Source organism: Stenella coeruleoalba (genome assembly GCF_951394435.1).
Source record: "Stenella coeruleoalba genome assembly, chromosome: 2".
Taxonomy (NCBI): domain Eukaryota; kingdom Metazoa; phylum Chordata; class Mammalia; order Artiodactyla; family Delphinidae; genus Stenella; species Stenella coeruleoalba.
The window spans coordinates 110,967,231-110,983,772 of record NC_137147.1 but is presented as its reverse complement, the minus strand read 5'-3'; the positions used below and the strand labels follow the sequence as shown (position 1 = coordinate 110,983,772).

The following is a 16,542-nucleotide window of genomic DNA, read 5'->3' as shown; positions in this document are numbered from 1 at the left end:
ACTCCTGGAAGCTCAAAATGTAAAAGGGAAGGCATCCCTTTTTTGTGGATAGTACCACTGGCCATGGATTTTGCATTCATAAAGATGCTGATTCTCCCCAAGTTTGTTATTTACATTAATGTTATACCAATAAAAATCTCCTGACATTTCTCCTAGAGCTTAATAAATTAATTCTAAAGTTCATAAGGAAAGGTAAACATGTAAGAATAGCTAGAAAAGCCCTGAAAAAGAGGAGCATTAAGGACAGAACTAATCCCAACAGATATTAAACATTCTATACCATCTCTATAATTAAAACAATGTGATATTGAAGCATGAAAAGACAGACCGATGGCACAGAATAGAAAGTCCAGAAATAGATCCAAACACATATGAAGATGCAGAATATGATAAAGATGGCATCTCAAGCCACTGGGGAAAACGATGGACTTCTAAATAAATGGTGTTGCGACTACTAGGCAGCATTTTCTAAAATGAGTTTGTACTTTTTTTTTAAGGCCTGGTGGCACATGCCAAAGTTCTCCCAAGATAAACCCTAGTTCCCCCGCTAGGACAGCTCTCTTAAAGGCCTGACAAGTGAAATCACATATATATATATATATATATATATATATATATATATATGGTCTGTGTCTCTCTCAGCTTTCAGCATTTGGCAGGGCTGATCCCAGCTTATGGCCCACAGCTGTCACTCCCACTTGGCAGGGGTACCAGGGGCTGGCAATGTACTGGCCAGTGGGCCCTGCCTTCAAAGCTGCTGGGTTTTCCAGCTGCCATGGCACATCCTAGGATTTCTCCTCCTGCCGGGAAAGGGCCTGGTGCCATGAGCTACTGGCCATTCCCCCACAAACCTCGCCTCCTGGGGAGCCAGGAATGAGGGTCCAATAGAGGCCAGGTTTGGAGGAGGGAGCCCAGCCCAGGGGATGGGAGGGAGCCAGGCGAATCCCCACTGACCTCATCAAAGGTGATTTCTTCAGAGTCCCAGTTCTCAATATTGAAGAGCATGACCACTCGGCCATACTTGTCCCGACTGGAGAGGACACCAGGGTAGCCAGCCTCGACAGTGCAGCGGACAGCCTCCAGGGACAGGCTGTCAAAGAGCTCTGGGTACTGCAGCCGGAAGTTCACATAGCCTGGCAGAGGGGGAGCAGAAGAGGCCCCTCAGGGAGCCAGCCCATCCTGGGGTGGCACATGGTGGGCATCCAGAGACCCAGGCTCCTGCCTGGCTCCTCCACCTACATGCTATGTGTAACCCAGCAGGATACTCAACCTTTCTGTGCCCCATATTACCTCTCCAAAAAATAAGACGATAATATTGGCCTATCTCACCAAATTGCTGTGGTAATCAAACAAGATTCCAGGTACAGACGCCATGAGTAAACTGTAAAAACACAAGATGGAATCCTAAATCTAAGGACAATTACTATTTGGTATTTTTCTCTTTCCCAACGGTAGAGGCACAGGTTTCTCAGTTGGGCACAGGGTTAGCTGAGTGGCGGGGTGGGGAAATGACCCCCAGATAAAACCCAAAGCAGGACACAGAGGCCCTCTCTGACTCCAGCGGCACTCCCACCACCCACTAACCCCACCCTGACCCATCCTGAACAGGTCCCCGCCTATCTGCGATTGTCTCTTCCACCAAACCCCGGAGGGACCAGGCCCAGAGAAGGTTTGGGGAGGCATTTGCCAAGGGAAAGCCACTGACCTCCTCGCTGCTCCTCCAACACACCAGGCCCGTTCCCACCACCTAGCCTTCGTCTTTGCTGTACCCTCTGCTCTACTGCTCTTTCCCCAGGCATCTCATTTCCTTCGAGTTTTTCTTTAAGAGTTCTCTTTGCACTGGAGCCTTCCTGGCCTCTTTACCTGAAACTTCAACCCCTCAGTCCTTTATATCCACCTTCTTTATTTTTCTCTGTATATTTTTATTTTATTTGTCTGGTTTATTATTTCCACCATTAGACTATAAGACCCACGAGGGCCGGCAGTTCTTGTCTGCTTTGTTCTCTGCCACATCCTTTGGCCTAAAACAGCGGTTGGCAAAGCAAAGCAGAGAATTATCATTTGCGGAAGGAAGGAAGAAGTAAGGAGAATCATCAGCCTGCATAGGGGCTGCTCAGACACCCCTTCCCTCCACCAGCACCAAGGACTTGATTTCCTTAAGACACTGGTCTTCATCCCGTGGGCACGGCCAGGTTGGTTCTGTCCTTGGGACTCACCCCCAGGGCTGGCACCATCTTCAATTCTACTATGCTTGAGGTTTGGGTACCTGAGGGGAGTCAAGCTCATACCCACCTTCCCTGCAGTGCTCCAGAGCCAAAACCTAGGCTGGGCGGGTGGGGAAGGGGAGAGCAGGGGTGAGAGAGGAAACTACCCCAATTTGGGTGACTCAGTTCTGCTCATTGAGACTCAGGAGAGTGGAGAGGCGGGGCCAGACCTCTAGGAATCTGGTCCTGCCAGACTCATCCATTCACTGTCAGAGCTGAAAGGGATCTTGAAGGCTATGTAGTTCACACACCCATTTTACAGGGAAGGAAAAGGAGGCTCAGAGAGAGTGACTTGTATGGCACAGGGAATGGGAGGGAAGTGAAGGAGTCGGTCTCAGTGCCCGGGTGAGGGTCAACGCCCTCCTCGTGACCTTCCCCCCTTCCCCCCTCACTCCCCACCCCCCGTAGCCTTCCCAGGGCCACCCATCCGGCGCAGGCCTCACCTCTGAGCAGCTCGTAGGCTCGGCCCACGTGGAATTTGCGCGCGCGGATGAAGCGCAGGAAGAAGGCGCTGTCCTTTCCCTGCACCCTCTCCGCCACGGCCACGGCCAGCTCCTGACCCGAGGCTGCCTCCCCCTGCACCAGCTCCTGCAGCTCCCGCACCGCCTCCTCCCGGGTCTCCTCCCTCTCATTCAGCTCATCCTTGGCCTGGAACAGGGGTGGGGTGCAGGCACGCAGTCAGGTAGGCGCGGGTGCGGGCGGCTCCTCCAGGTGCCAGACCGGCTGAGGGGCAGAGGGCACGGCAGCTGGGGCCATGGCTGCTCTGCCCACAGGGGCAGCTTCTGCACTGGCAGCACCTCAGACTGCCAATTACATTTGGAGAAAATTAAGTCAAACTTTCATCCTGGGTTTGTTTGAGCAGACAGCCAGAGAGCTAAACGTTTCTAATCACAACAGCCTACTGGAGCCCTGACTTAGCACACTGCTAAGTCCTTTAGATACATTATGTTTTTAAATCTTTGCCACAATCCATCACAGGAAGGTTGTCATCTTATCCCCATTTCTCAGGGTGAGCAGACTGAGGCTGATAGAGGTCAAGGTATTCTTGACCAAGGTCACCCAGATAAAAAGGGGTGAAGCTGAAACTCTTACTCAGGTTGGACTTTTAATCGCTTCACTCTGCTGCCTCCCAGGCTCATTTCTGATCTTTCCAAAATCAAAGATACCAGGCAGATGGCAGCCTGTCCTCTGCCTCCTATTCTTCCCCTTGGCTGAGCCTGGAGAACTCCTCAGCATGCCAGGGGCAGCTCTTTCCTTGTATGGCATGAGGGGGAAAGGCAGGTCTGGGGGAGCTCAGAGCACCTTTCCCTTGAGACGCCCAGGGAGCAGAGATGGAAGCCAGGAGCCCGGGTCCAGCTCAACCCCAAGACAGCTCTGCCACCTTCCACAGAGCACAGTCTGATAAACTCTGAACTGGTTCAACAACTTTCTTTCACAGGTACAGAAAGCAAGACCCAAAGAGGGAAAGAAGTTTGCTCAAGGTCACACAGCAAGTTGGAAGTCGGTCTGGTATTAGAACTCAGGCCTTTTCCTATCCAATGGGGGCAGCAGGTGGATCCCTGTTCTCCAAGACCATTGCAAACCAATGTTCCTCACATCTGAGTCTAGGATGATCCCTGGTCCAGAAGCCCTAGGTTTCGGCATTGGTTTCAGGGAACACTGTTGGTGCCATAGTCTTGGAATAGGCTGGCCTGGACATCTGGTCACTCCAACTGCTGCCATGGCCCTGACCTTCAGAATAGCCCCTAGAACAAGCCAGTCCTTTAGGTCCAGAATGACCTGGAGAGCTGGTGCTGGACCTTTTCTACAGGAGAGAGGATGCTATCAACATTCCCCCTTGTTGCCTCTCTACCCTGTCCCTCTGCACACCCCGGGGCCACCTCACCTTCTGCAAGGTGTGGCGGGGCAGCTGGCTGCACTGGCCAAAGACAGGTCCGTGGTCTTTGGTTGTAAGCCGCTCCAGTTGGGCACGGAGCTCTTGTTCCTCTTCAGGGACCATGCGGAATGTGCCCGCCTGGGCAGAGAGAAGTCAGGAAAAGACAGGAAGAGACCCCCAGCAACCTGAGCAAGCCAGTCAAATGGGTCTGCTCAGACCCTAAACTAGTGCTTTTGCCCAAGGTCACCGTTGAGCTTCCTCCCTTTGGGTGGGGTCAGGGACCGCAGAGAGGTTGTAGGGGTGAATGCCCATAACCCTGAGCAGACCAGATGACAGAGAAACAGGAAGGGAGAAAGGGAAGGAGGGAAGGTGGATGGAGGGGAGCCCCAGGGCACAGGGGTACTCACCCCCTCTGACATGCTGCCTCTGGAAGACTCGGAGTGCTCGGAAAATGAAGGACCCCGCTTCTTCTGTCCTGGCCTCTCCAGGCAACCTCCTTCCTAGGAGAGGAAGTCAGGGCTGCAGTGGTATGGAGAAACTGTTGTGTTATTGTCTCAGAACAGTGGATCTCAAACTTTTGAGTGCATCAGAATCACGTGGGGCATTTGTTAGAAATGCAGATGCCTGGGCCCTGCACCTGTGATTCTGACTCAGGAGGTCTGAACTGGGGCCCGGGCATCTATACTTTAAAACAGCACCCCCGGTGGCTCCGAAGAAGGTGGTTCTTGGGCTACACTTTGGGAAACCCCCCTTTGAGAAGGAACACACACAAAAATACCTCAAACCTCAGTTGTTAAGATGAGTTGGCCCAGCCAGGGAAAAACTAGGAAAAACTAGGATCAGGCTCCATTCTCAGTTACATGATCACTGCAGGATAAGGCAATCCATCCTCCCATTTGTGACCCTCCTTTTCCAGCCCAAAGGGGCACCTCAGAAACTTCCCAGCCTAGTGGATGGCCCCGTTCCAGTGAATTAACTCTCCAGAGGGGTGGTGGCTAGTTACATAACCATAACTGGGTGCGTGTTCTGTGCCTTGTGATGCGCTATTTTCAAATCCATTGTCTGGGAGCCAGCATTATTATTCCCATTCTACATAGGAGGAAACAGGCCCAGGAGAATAAGTGACTTGTCCAAGGTCACACAGCCCTCAATAGCCAGGGATCGGGACTTAAGACCAAGCTGTGAACTTTCCATCAGCATCAAGAGGCAGCCTGTTGTGGCAAAAGTTAGACCTGGGTTCGAATTCTCTCTTCCATTTGCAAGCTTTGTGATTTAACCTGTATCTTGGCTGTCCCCTGTACAAGGGAGATGGAAGTTTATGAGGATTTAATTAAATAATGAACGCAGAAGCAGTGCCTGACCACCATAACCAATTTCACTGTGCACATGACAACCCACTGAGTATTTTTGGAGACAACTCTTCTATTTCCAGATTTTCCCCTCTCTTACCTAAATGTCCCCAGACCCGTCACCACCCTGCTCCTGCCTCTGACCAGGTTTCCGTTGGTCAGTTCTGTCATCTGTTCACTGTTGATTAGTAGCAGAGGTGGGACTTGAACCTATGTCTGCCTGAGACCTAGACTTGCCTTGACACCTAGAGCCAAGACATCTCCAGGCAAACTCCCTAGGAGAGCTGGTGTCACAGGAAACCCTTTAGGGTCAGAGAGAACCAGGTTTGAATCAGGCTTTGTCATTTACCACCCATATGAGCTAGGGCGGTAGGTTATTTAACCTTTCTGAGCCTCAGTTTCCTCATCTGCAAATTGGGGATAATAACCACACCTACCAAATAGAGTTGTAATGAAGATCCTATAATTTCTGTAGGGTACCTAGCACAGTGTTTTGCTCTAAAACATAGTTCCCCTTCCCTTTCTTAGCATCATACTGATCATTACCCCAACTGGCACAGAGAGACTTAGAGGATACCAGGGAATATCTGAGGATCTCCCATTTCCTGCCTCTCCCACTCCACAGACCCAGCAGGGCAGGGAGGTTCTGGGGGCTGTCATGCACCAACAGGAATAAAATCTAAGTCAGCTTTCTAGCAGGTAGACTTCCAAATATGCAGGCATATATACAAGACAGACTGAAATACGACTGTGCTCTCCCTTGGATTTTGCTGGAACAGAAAGGGAGAGGCTGATAGAACTCCCTGAGCAAGGGGCTCAGACAGGAGAGACAGTGGCTAGACACCCCCAGCCAGTTAGGCAGCTCATCAGGACAAGATCCTAGATCTTAGAAATGGAGGGTTAAAGTCAGTACAGCAACTCTTTTTAAAATATGCCCAGTCTACTAACTCTGATTTTTTAAATATTGATTTATGAGCTGTATACAAGAAAATATACCCACCCCTCACTCCGTGTCGAGGCTGTTCCCTGCCGTCTAGGGTTGCCAGTTAAAATGCAGAATGCCCAATTACATGTGAGTTTCAGACGAGCAAAAGTTTTTTTGAAGTGTTTAGGTATGTGCCATACAAATTTGGGACATACTTATACTAAAAAAGTATTTGTTGTTCATCTGAAATTCACATTTAACTGGGTGTCCTATATTGTTATTTGCTAAGTCTGCCATCAGGTTGGTCTGGCTCAACCTGAAAAATGGCTAGCTGGTTTCGGTTTTTGAGCAGCCTGAGATGTGGTCTCCCCACCGCTGACTCCTCACCCTAGTCCTGGGCTTCCTGGCCCAGCCAGGCCCCTGCTACTGACTTACCTGCCAAGTCAGCGGCTCCTCCTTGGGACACCTGGTGCCTGTGTCCTCCAGGGCCTGGAGGTTGCCTCCTCTGGGGGCGTGGTCCAGTCAGCAGGTTGGAATTAGCGTGTCACAAGGAACTTCTCACGGCCCACAGTTTCCCGTTAAATCAGGCTCACAGGGAGGCCCAGATTGGGGCAAGTGACGCACCAGGGGGGGAGAGGGGATCAGCCTGGGGCTGGCTGGAGCCACCTCAAAGCCCTCCTTTGTGTGCGTCTGCTCCAGAGTTCCTGCTCAGCCATGTGGAAGCCGGGCTGTGGGGATGGGATCTGGGCCAGCCCCATATGCTTCTCCCCGTCTTCTCTCTCATCGCAGGGAGGTCTGAGAAAGCACACCCCTGGGTAAGACATGCTCAAGATGGAGGGAAATTTTAAATGTGATTGTAGATGAAATGGCAGCTGTGGAGAATCCTGGCCTGTCACCCTCTCCCCAAGCCCGGCAGGGCCTGGCGTGGTCGGGCAGTGAGTGAGGCCAGCTGGGAAATGTAGCTGGTTAAGATTGAGTGTGGAAAGGACAAGACAGGCTGACCCACTTTTAGGCTGTGGCGTGCAGTGATAGGAGCCTGCTTGGGCACCAGACTGCCCACTTTTATATCCTAACTCCGTCACCTTCTAGCTGTGAGACGTGACTTCACCACTCAGTGACTCAGTTTCCTCCTCTGAGAAGTGGGAATAATTAGAGGAAGTCCTATCTCCCAGCATCTCAGAATGGGACTGTATTTCGTTGTTTGTTGTTGTTTGCTTTTGTTTTGGTTTTTTTTTTTTTTTTTGGCCTCACCGCGTGGCAAATGGGGATCTTATTTCCCTGACCAGGGATCGAACCTGAGCCCCCTGCAGTGGAAGCATGGAGTCTTAACCACTGGACTGCCAGGCAAGTCCCAGAATGTGACTGTATTTGGAGATAGGGTCTTCAAGAGGTAATTAAGGTAAAATGAGGTCATCAGGGTGGGCCCTAATCCAATATGACTGGTATCCTTATATGAAGAGGGAATTTGGACACAGAGAGTTACAGAGAGAAGACGATGTGAAGACACAGGAAGAAGGCACCGTCTACAAGCCAAGGAGAGGGGTCTCAGAAGAAAGCAGCCCTGCGGACACCTTTACCTTGGACTTCTAGCATTCAGAATTGTGAGAAAATGAATTTCTGTTGTTTAAGCCACTCAGTCTGTAGTACCTTGTTACAGCAGCTTTAGCAAACTGATGTAAGTGGGTTGTTGGATTTTTTTCCCAGGTATTTCACAGAGCGTGAGGCTCATGGGAGATAATGGAGGTGGAGGTGAGGGCTCAGGCTCCCCACAGGAAGGAACTATGGAGGCCACAGAAGAGGCTTTGTCAAGCTGGGTGATGGACTCTAGCACAAAAAAGAACGCTCCTGTGCACCAAGAACACTTTCGAGTTGATGGCATAGCCCCGACGGAAGTGAGCTACTGTTCCCAGAGATTTTCAGGATGCTGGCAGGCCACGAGGCCCTGTTTAAAGAGCAGAGCTTTCTATGACATTCCTCTGCTCACAGCTTTTCTCTGCCTCTGCCCTGCCCTTCCCCCCTCCCAAGAGTCACGTTCATGTCCAGTCTCTCTGGCTGGAACAATAGTACCAGTGTGTGAGCAGAGATGCTGCCCTCATTGGCCCGGACACCTGTGCTGGCCACATTGGCGGACTCTGTGGGCTCCCTGGCTCTCTCTGCCAGGCTGGAGGGAGGGAGGGAGGGGGGTTACATTTGCTGTGCCCCCCATTCTGTACAGTGGCAAGAGCCTTACCAGTGTTATCTCATCCAGTCCTTTCAGATGTGAAGTAGAGAGTAAATTCCCCGTTTCCACAGAATAGGGAACTCAGAGTCAGAGAGGTAAGGAGACCTGCCCAAAGCCACACAGCTGGTAAAGAGTCAAGTCCTGGTCTCTCTAAAGCCCTGTCATTATTCAATGCACAAGGCTGCCCCCTTCTCCAGAAGCGAGAGCGACACAGGTGTGACTGCCCAGAGAAGTCACACCTGCCCCCTGGCTGCTGGGGAAGGTGACATCACCTCACCTTCCTGGGAGCAGCTTCAGGGGACAAGAGTCTGGTCATTGCCATTCCCTCTTGGCCAGTACTAATACTCCTGGGCCAGGGAGGACCCCAAGGGGTGCCTGGGCCTCAACCCCTCCTTTGAGAGATGGGAAAACCCAAGTCGAGGAACATTCTACACCTTCCTTAAAATTACCCAATGGTATTGAGTGCCCCAACTAGCATGGGCTGACCCACAGGGCTGGCAGCCACCTCGTGCTCTAAAAAGCTCCAGTTCCTCCGGGAGCCATGCTCATTCCATGAAAAAGAGTCTGCCCTGTGGCAGTGGGGGAGTGAGAGGTGTCAGAGATTAAAGTAATGAGGAGTAGAACAATAAAATCAATCTGTATGCTTGTTGAAAGAATATTTTCTAACTAAGTAGGTTTAACAATACGAGGAAAAAACAGTTGGTGCTTTCAGATGGGAAGTTGGCTTTAGCTCCCCACCACTAAAGAAAAAGATGTAAGTGTTTGCTATGGACTGAATGTTTGTGTCTCCCACCAGATTCTTATGTTGAAGCCCTAACCACCAATGTGTTGGTATTAGGAGGTGGGTCTTCTGGAAGGTGACTAGATTTAGATAAGGTCATGAGGGTGGGGTCCTCATGATGGAATTAGTGCCATTATTAGAAGAGGAAGAGACACCAGAGCTCTCTCTCTCTCCACATGAACACATGGAGAAAGGCCTCATGAGCACACAATGAGAAATCTGGCAATCTGCAAGCTTGGAAGAGGGTCTTGACCATGCTAGTCACCTGATCTTGTGTAGTGAAATGTAGTGGAATAACTGAGGACATGGAAAGGAGATGTGACCCATGAACCCCTCGGCAGACCGAGGGCTAGCGAATAAGCCAGAACCCCTTGGCAGACCGAGGGCTGGCGAATAAGCCAGAACCCCTCGGCAGACCAAGGGCTAGCGAGTAAGCCAGAAGTGCAGGCAGTCCTGGATACTTTGGGCGCTGATCCATGAAATGATCTCAGTATAATCAGAATGATGGGAACACAAGGAAATGTCCTTGTGCTACTTTAGTATAATCAGAATGATGGGAACACGGAGATGTCCTTGTGTTGCTTGTGAGCTCAAGGATGAAGCACAGCATGTCTTCAAGAAAGCCCATTGTTGCTTGTATAATCAATAAAAGCATATGTTGCTGCTTTGGCACTTCTGGAATGTTAAGAAAACAAGTCTTAAGATGTAAACATAGATAATGTCTAAATAAAAGCTACCACAGCAGGACAGACGACACTGTTTTGCCTGAGCGAGCGGCAGCCCTCTACTGCTGTGTTTTGGCACAATTCATCTCGTGTGATGAGCTTACTTTCGGCCCTGTCATAAGAAAACTACAACATCTTGTGCTTCCAGCCTCCAGAACTGTGAGAAAATAAGTGTCTCTTGTTTAAACCATACAGTCTATGGTATATTTTTATGGCAGTGTTTATAGGAAGGAAGCCGTAGAAAGGGAGAGGTTAAAGACAAAGGTCAGAGAGGGGTAAGTGATAGTAAGTAAGGTTCTTGGTGAGAAGATGGAACAGAGCGGGAGTCATTGCTCTAGCAGAAGTACCAGCCTTGGCTGGGTTGGTCAAACACTCTCCCATTGCTACAGAAAGCTAAAGAGAAGAATTTGTGCGGATGACAGTGAGTTTAAAGGTTTGGTGTAAAGTTAAGCTCACCTGCTGTGAGGAAAGGAGGATATAAGAAAGTTTGAAATAATTCTCATGAAGAAAAAAAAGGTTAAACTTACTAGGGAAGATTGGCTGTGTTGAAGGCTTGAGATTGGTTACAATGACTTCTTCTTTTCAAACTGAAGTATAGTAGATTTACTATGTTGTATTAGTTTCAGGTGTATAGCACAGGGATTCAGTTATATATATCTATATATTATATATAATATATATATAATATATGTATTATTTTTCAGATTCTTTTCCCTTATAGGTTATTACAATATACTGAGTATAGGTCCCTGTGCTATACAGTAGGTCCCTGTTGGTTATCTATTTTATATATAACAGTGAGTATATGTTAATTCCAAACTCCTAATTTATCCCTCCTGCATCTTTCCCCTTTGGTAAGCATAAGTTTGTTTTCTATGTCTATGGATCTATTTCTGTTTTGTAAATAAGTTCATTTGTGTCTTTTTTTTTTTTTTAGATGCCACATATGAGTGGTATCATATGATATTTGTCTTTCTCTGTCTGGCTTACTTCACTTACTATGATAATCTCTAGGTCCATCCACGTTGCTGCAAATGAAATTATTTCATTCTTTTTTTAATGCCTGGGTAATATTCCACTCTGTGTGTGTGTGTGTGTGTGTGTGTGTGTGTGTGTATGTATGTGTGTATATATATATATATATATATATATACCATATTTTCTTTATCCATTCATCTGTCGATGGACATTTAGGTTGCTTCCATGTCTTGGCTATTGTAAATAGTGCTGCAGTGAACATTGGGGTGCATGTATCTTTTTTTTTTAACATCTTTATTGGAGTATAACTGCTTTACAATGGTGTGTTAGTTTCTGCTGTATAACAAAGTGAATCAGCTATACATATACATACATCCCCATATCTCCTCCCTCTGTGTCTCCCTCCCACCCTCCCTATCCCATCCCTCTAGGGGGACAAAAAGCACAGAGCTGACCTCCCTGTGCTAGGGGAGGACACAGCGGCTGCTTCCCACTAGCTATCTATTTTACATTTGGTAGTGTATATATGTCCATGCCACTCTCTCACTTCGTCCCAGCTTAACCTTCCACCTCCCCATGTCCTCAAGTCCGTTCTCTATGTCTGCATCTTTATTCCTGTCCTGCCCCTAGGTTCTTCAGAACCTTTTTTTTTTTAGATTCCATATACATATGTTAGCATATGGTATTTGTTTTTCTCTTTCTGACTTACTTCACTCTGTATGACAGTCTCTAGATCCAACCACCTCACTACAAATAACTCAATTTCGTTTCTTTTTATGGCTGAGTAATATTTCATTGTATATATGTGCCACATCTTCTTTATCCATTCCTCTGCCAATGGACAATTAGGTTGCTTCTATGTCTTGGCTATTGTAAATAGAGCTGCAATGAACATTGTGGTACATGACTCTTTTTGAATTATGGTTTTCTCAGAGTATATGCCCAGTAGTGGGATTGCTGGGTCATATGCTAGTTCTATTTGTAGTTTTTTGAGGAACTTCCATACTGTTCTCCATAGTGGCTGTATCAATTTACATTCCCACCAACAGTGCAAGAGGGTTCCATTTTCTCCACACCCTCTCCAGCATTTATTGTTTGTAGATTTTTTGATGATGGCCATTCTGACCAGTGTGAGGTGATACCTCATTGTAGTTTTGATTTGCATTTCTCTAATGATTAGTGATGTTGAGCATCCTTTCATGTGTTTGTTGGCTATCTGTATATCTTCTTTGGAGAAATGTCTATTTAGGTCTTCTGCCCATTTTTGGATTGGGTTGTTTGTTTTTTTGATATTGAGTTGCAGGAGCTGCTTGTATATTTTGGAGATTAATCCTTTGTCAGTTGCTTCATTTGCAAATATTTTCTCCCATTCTGAGGGTTGCCTTTTTGTCTTGTTTATGGTTTCCTGTGCTGTGCAGAAGATTTTAAGTTTCATTAGGCCCCATTTGTTTATTTTTGTTTTTATTTCCATTTCTCTAGGAGGTGGCTCAAAAAGGATCTTGCTGTGATTTATGTCATGTAGTGTTCTGCCTATATTTTCCTCTAAGAGTTTTATAGTGTATGGCCTTACATTAGGTCTTTAATCCATTTTGAGTTTATTTTTGTGTATGGTGTTAGGAAGTGTTCTAATTTCATTCTTTTACATGTAGCTGTCCAGTTTTCCCAGCACCACTTATTGAAGAGGCTGTCTTTTCTCCACTGTATATTCTTGCCTCCTTTATCAAAGATAAGGTGACCATATATGTGTGAGTTTATCTCTGGACTTTCTATCCTGTTTCATTGATCTATATTTCTGTTTTTGTGCTAGTACCATACTGTCTTGATTACTGTAGCTTTGTAGTATAGTCTGAAGTCAGGGAGCCTGATTCCTCCAGCTCTGTTTTTCTTTCTCAAGATTGCTTTGGCTTTTCAGGGTCTTTTGTGTTTCCATACAAATTGTGAAATTTTTTGTTCTACTTCTGTGAAAAAATGCCATTGGTAGTTTGATAGGGATTGCATTGAATCTGTAGATTACTTTGGGTAGTATAGTCATTTTCATATGTTGAGTTTTCCAATCCAAGAACATGATATATCTCTCCATCTATTTGTATCATCTTTAATTTCTTTCATCAGTGTCTTATAGTTTTCTGCATACACGTCTTTTGTCTCCTTAGGTAGGTTTATTCCTAGGTGTTTTATTCTTTTTGTTGCAATGGTAAATGGGATTGTTTCCTTAATTTCTCTTTCAGGTTTTTCATCATTAGTCTATAGGAATGCAAGAGATTTCTGTGCATTATTTTGTATCCTGCTACTTTACCAAATTCATTGATTAGCTCTAGTAGTTTTCTGGTAGCATCTTTAGAATTCTCTGTGTATAGTATCATGTCATCTGCAAACAGTGACAGTTTTACCTCTTATTTTCCAATTCGGATTCCTTTTATTTCTTTTTCTTCTCTGATTGCTGTGGCTAAAACTTCCAAAACTATGTTGAATAATAGTGGTGAGAGTGAGCAACCTTGTATTGTTCCTGACCTTAGTGGAAATGGTTTCAGTTTTTCACCATTGAGAATGATGTTAGCTGTGGGTTTGTCATATATGGCCTTTATTATGTTGAGGTAAATTCCCTCTGTGCCTACTTTCTGGAGAGTTTTTGTCATAAACGGGTGTTGAATTTTGTCAAAAGCTTTTCTGCATCTATTGAGATGATCATACGGTTTTTCTCCTTCAATTTGTTAATATGGTGTATCACATTGATTGATTTGTGTATATTGAAGAATCCTTGCATTCCTAGGATAAACCTCACTTGATCATGTTGTATGATCCTTTTAGTGTGCTGTTGGATTCTGTTTGCTAGTATTTTGTTGAGGATTTTTGCATCTATGTTCATCAGTGACATTGGCCTGTAGTTTTCTTTTTTTGTGACATCTTTGTCTGGTTTTGGTATCAGGGTGATGGTAGCCTCGTAGAATGAGTTTGGGAGTGTTCGTCTCTCTGCTATGTTTTGGAAGAGTTTGAGAGGATAGGTGTTAGGTCTTCTCTAAATGTTTGATAGAATTTGCCTGTGAAGCCATCTCATCCTGGGCTTTTGTTTGTTGGAAGATTTTAAATCACAGTTTCAATTTCAGTGCTTGTGATTGGTCTGTTTATATTTTCTATTTCTTCCTGGTTCAGTCTCAGAAGGTTGTGCTTTTCTAAGAATTTGTCCATTTCTTCCAAGCTGTCCATTTTATTGGCATATAGTTGCTTGTAGTAATCTCTCATGATCCTTTGTATTTCAGCAGTGCCAGTTGTTACTTCTCCCTTTTCATTTCTAATGCTCTTGATTTGAGTCTTCTCCCTTTTTTTCTTGATGAGTCTGGCTAACGGTTTATCAATTTTGTTTATCTTTTCAAAGAACCAGCTTTTAGTTTTATTGATTTTTGCTATCATTTCCTTCATTTATTTCTGATCTGATCTTTATGATTTCTTTCCTTCTGCTAACTTTGGGGTTTTTTTGTTCTTCTTTCTCTAATTGCTTTTGGTGTAAGGTTAGGTTTTTTATTTGAGATGTTTCTTGTTTCCTGAGGCAGGATTGTATTGCTGTAAACTTCCCTCTTAGAACTGCTTTTGCTGCGTCCCATAGGTTTTGGGTCGTCATGTTTTCGTTGTCATTTGTTTCCAGGTATTTTTTGATTTCCTCTTTGATTTCTTCATTGATCTCTTGGTTATTTAGTAGTGTATTGTTTAGCTTCCATGTGTTTCTATTTTTTACAGATTTTTTCCTGTAATTGATATTAGTCTCATAGTGTTGTGGTCGGAAAAGATACTTGATACAATTTCATACTTCTTAAATTTACCAAGGCTTGATTTGTGACCCAAGATATGATCTATCCTGGAGAATGGTCCATGAGCATTTGAGAAGTGTAATCTGCTGTTTTTGGATGGAATGTCCCATAAATATCAATTAAGTCCATCTTGTTTAATGTATCATTTAAAGCTTGTGTTTCCTTATTTATTTTCATTTTGGATGATCTGTCCATTGGTGAAAATGGGGTATTAAAGTCCCCTACTATTATTGTGTTACTGTCAATTTCCCCTTTTATGGCTCTTAGCCATTTGCCTTATGTATTGAGGTGCTCCTATGTTGGGTGCATATATATTTACAATTATATCTTCTTCTTGGATTGATCCCTTGATCATTATGTAGTGTCCTTCTTTGTCTCTTGTAATAGTCTTTTTTTTTAAGTCTATTTTGTCTGATATGAGAATTGCTACTCCAGCTATTTCTATTTGCATGGAATATCTTTTTCCATCCCCTCATTTTCAGTCTGTATGTCTCGCTAGGTCTGAAGTGGGTCTCTTGTAGACAGTATATGTATGGGTCTTGTTTTTGTATCCATTCAGCCAGTCTATGTCTTTTGGTTGGAGCATTTAATCCATTTACATTTAAGGTAGTTATCAATATGTATGTTCCTATGACCATTTTCTTAATTGTTTTGGATTTGTTATTGTAAGCCTTTTCCTTCTCTTGTGTTTCCTGCCTAGAGAAGTTCCTTTAGCATTTGTTGTAGAGCTGGGTTTGGTGGTGCTGAATTCTCTTAGTGTTTGCTTCTCTGTAAAGGTTTTAATTTCTCTGTCGAATTTGAATGAGATCCTCGCTGGGTAGAGTAATCTTGGTTGTAGGTTTTTCCCTTTAATCACTTTAAATATGCCCTCCACGCCCTTCTGGCTTGCAGAGTTTCTGCTGAAAGATCAGCTGTTAACCTTGTGGGGATTCCCTTGTATGCTATTTGTTGCTTTTCCCTTGCTGCTTTTAATATTTTTTCTTTGTATTTAATTTTTGATAGTTTGATTAATATGTGTCTTGGTGTGTTTCTCCTTGGATTTATCCTGTATGGGACTCTCTGCACTTCCTGGACTTGATTGACTATTTCCTTACCCATATTAGGGAAGTTTTCAACTATAGTCTCTTCAAATATTTTCTCAGCCCCCCTTTTTTTTTTCTCTTCTTCTTCTGGGACCCCTATAATTCGAATGTTGGTGCATTTAATGTTGTCCCAGAGGTCTCTGAGACTGTCCTCAATTCTTTTCATTCTTTTTTCTTTTTCTGCTCTGTGGTAGTTATTTCCACTATTTTATCTTCCAAGTCACTTATCTATTCTTCTGCCTCAGTCATTCTGCTATTGATTCCTTCTAGAGAATTTTTAACTTCATTTATTGTGTTGTTCATCATTGTTTGTTTGCTCTTTAGTTTTTCTAGGTCCTTGTTAAACGTTTCTTGTATTTTCTCCATTCTATTTCCAAGATTTTGGGTCATCTTTACTATCATTACTCTGAATTCTTTCTCAGGTAGACTGCCTATTTCCTCTTCATTTGTTTGGTCTGGTGGGTTTTTACCTTGCTACTTCATCTGCTGTGTATTTGTCTTCTCATTTTGCTTAACTTACTGTGTTCGGGGTCTCCAT

At 45.1% G+C, this 16,542-nt stretch overlaps 2 protein-coding genes across 5 annotated transcripts in view; one reads left to right on the top strand and one right to left on the bottom strand.

Moving 5' to 3' along the window:
- RLBP1 (retinaldehyde binding protein 1) overlaps positions 1 to 16,542 on the bottom strand; it is a gene marked incomplete at its 5' end in the record, with an annotated part of 24,276 nt that extends 7,734 nt beyond the window's left edge. The window contains 5 exons of the mRNA XM_079913601.1: positions 955 to 1,133; positions 2,708 to 2,912; positions 4,150 to 4,278; positions 4,548 to 4,640; positions 16,525 to 16,542. Coding sequence (XP_079769727.1) covers positions 955 to 1,133; positions 2,708 to 2,912; positions 4,150 to 4,278; positions 4,548 to 4,640; positions 16,525 to 16,542 — 624 coding nt within the window. The remainder of the gene's footprint in view (positions 1 to 954; positions 1,134 to 2,707; positions 2,913 to 4,149; positions 4,279 to 4,547; positions 4,641 to 16,524) is intronic.
- Positions 10,184 to 16,542, top strand: part of FANCI (FA complementation group I) — a 90,819-nt gene continuing 84,460 nt past the window's right edge. For 2 of the 4 annotated variants that reach the window (XM_079912967.1, XM_079912973.1), the window contains exon 1: positions 10,184 to 10,300. The gene's annotated coding sequence lies outside the window, so the exon portion shown is untranslated. The remainder of the gene's footprint in view (positions 10,301 to 16,542) is intronic. The other 2 variants (XM_079912970.1, XM_079912972.1) reach the window with 2 other exon arrangements.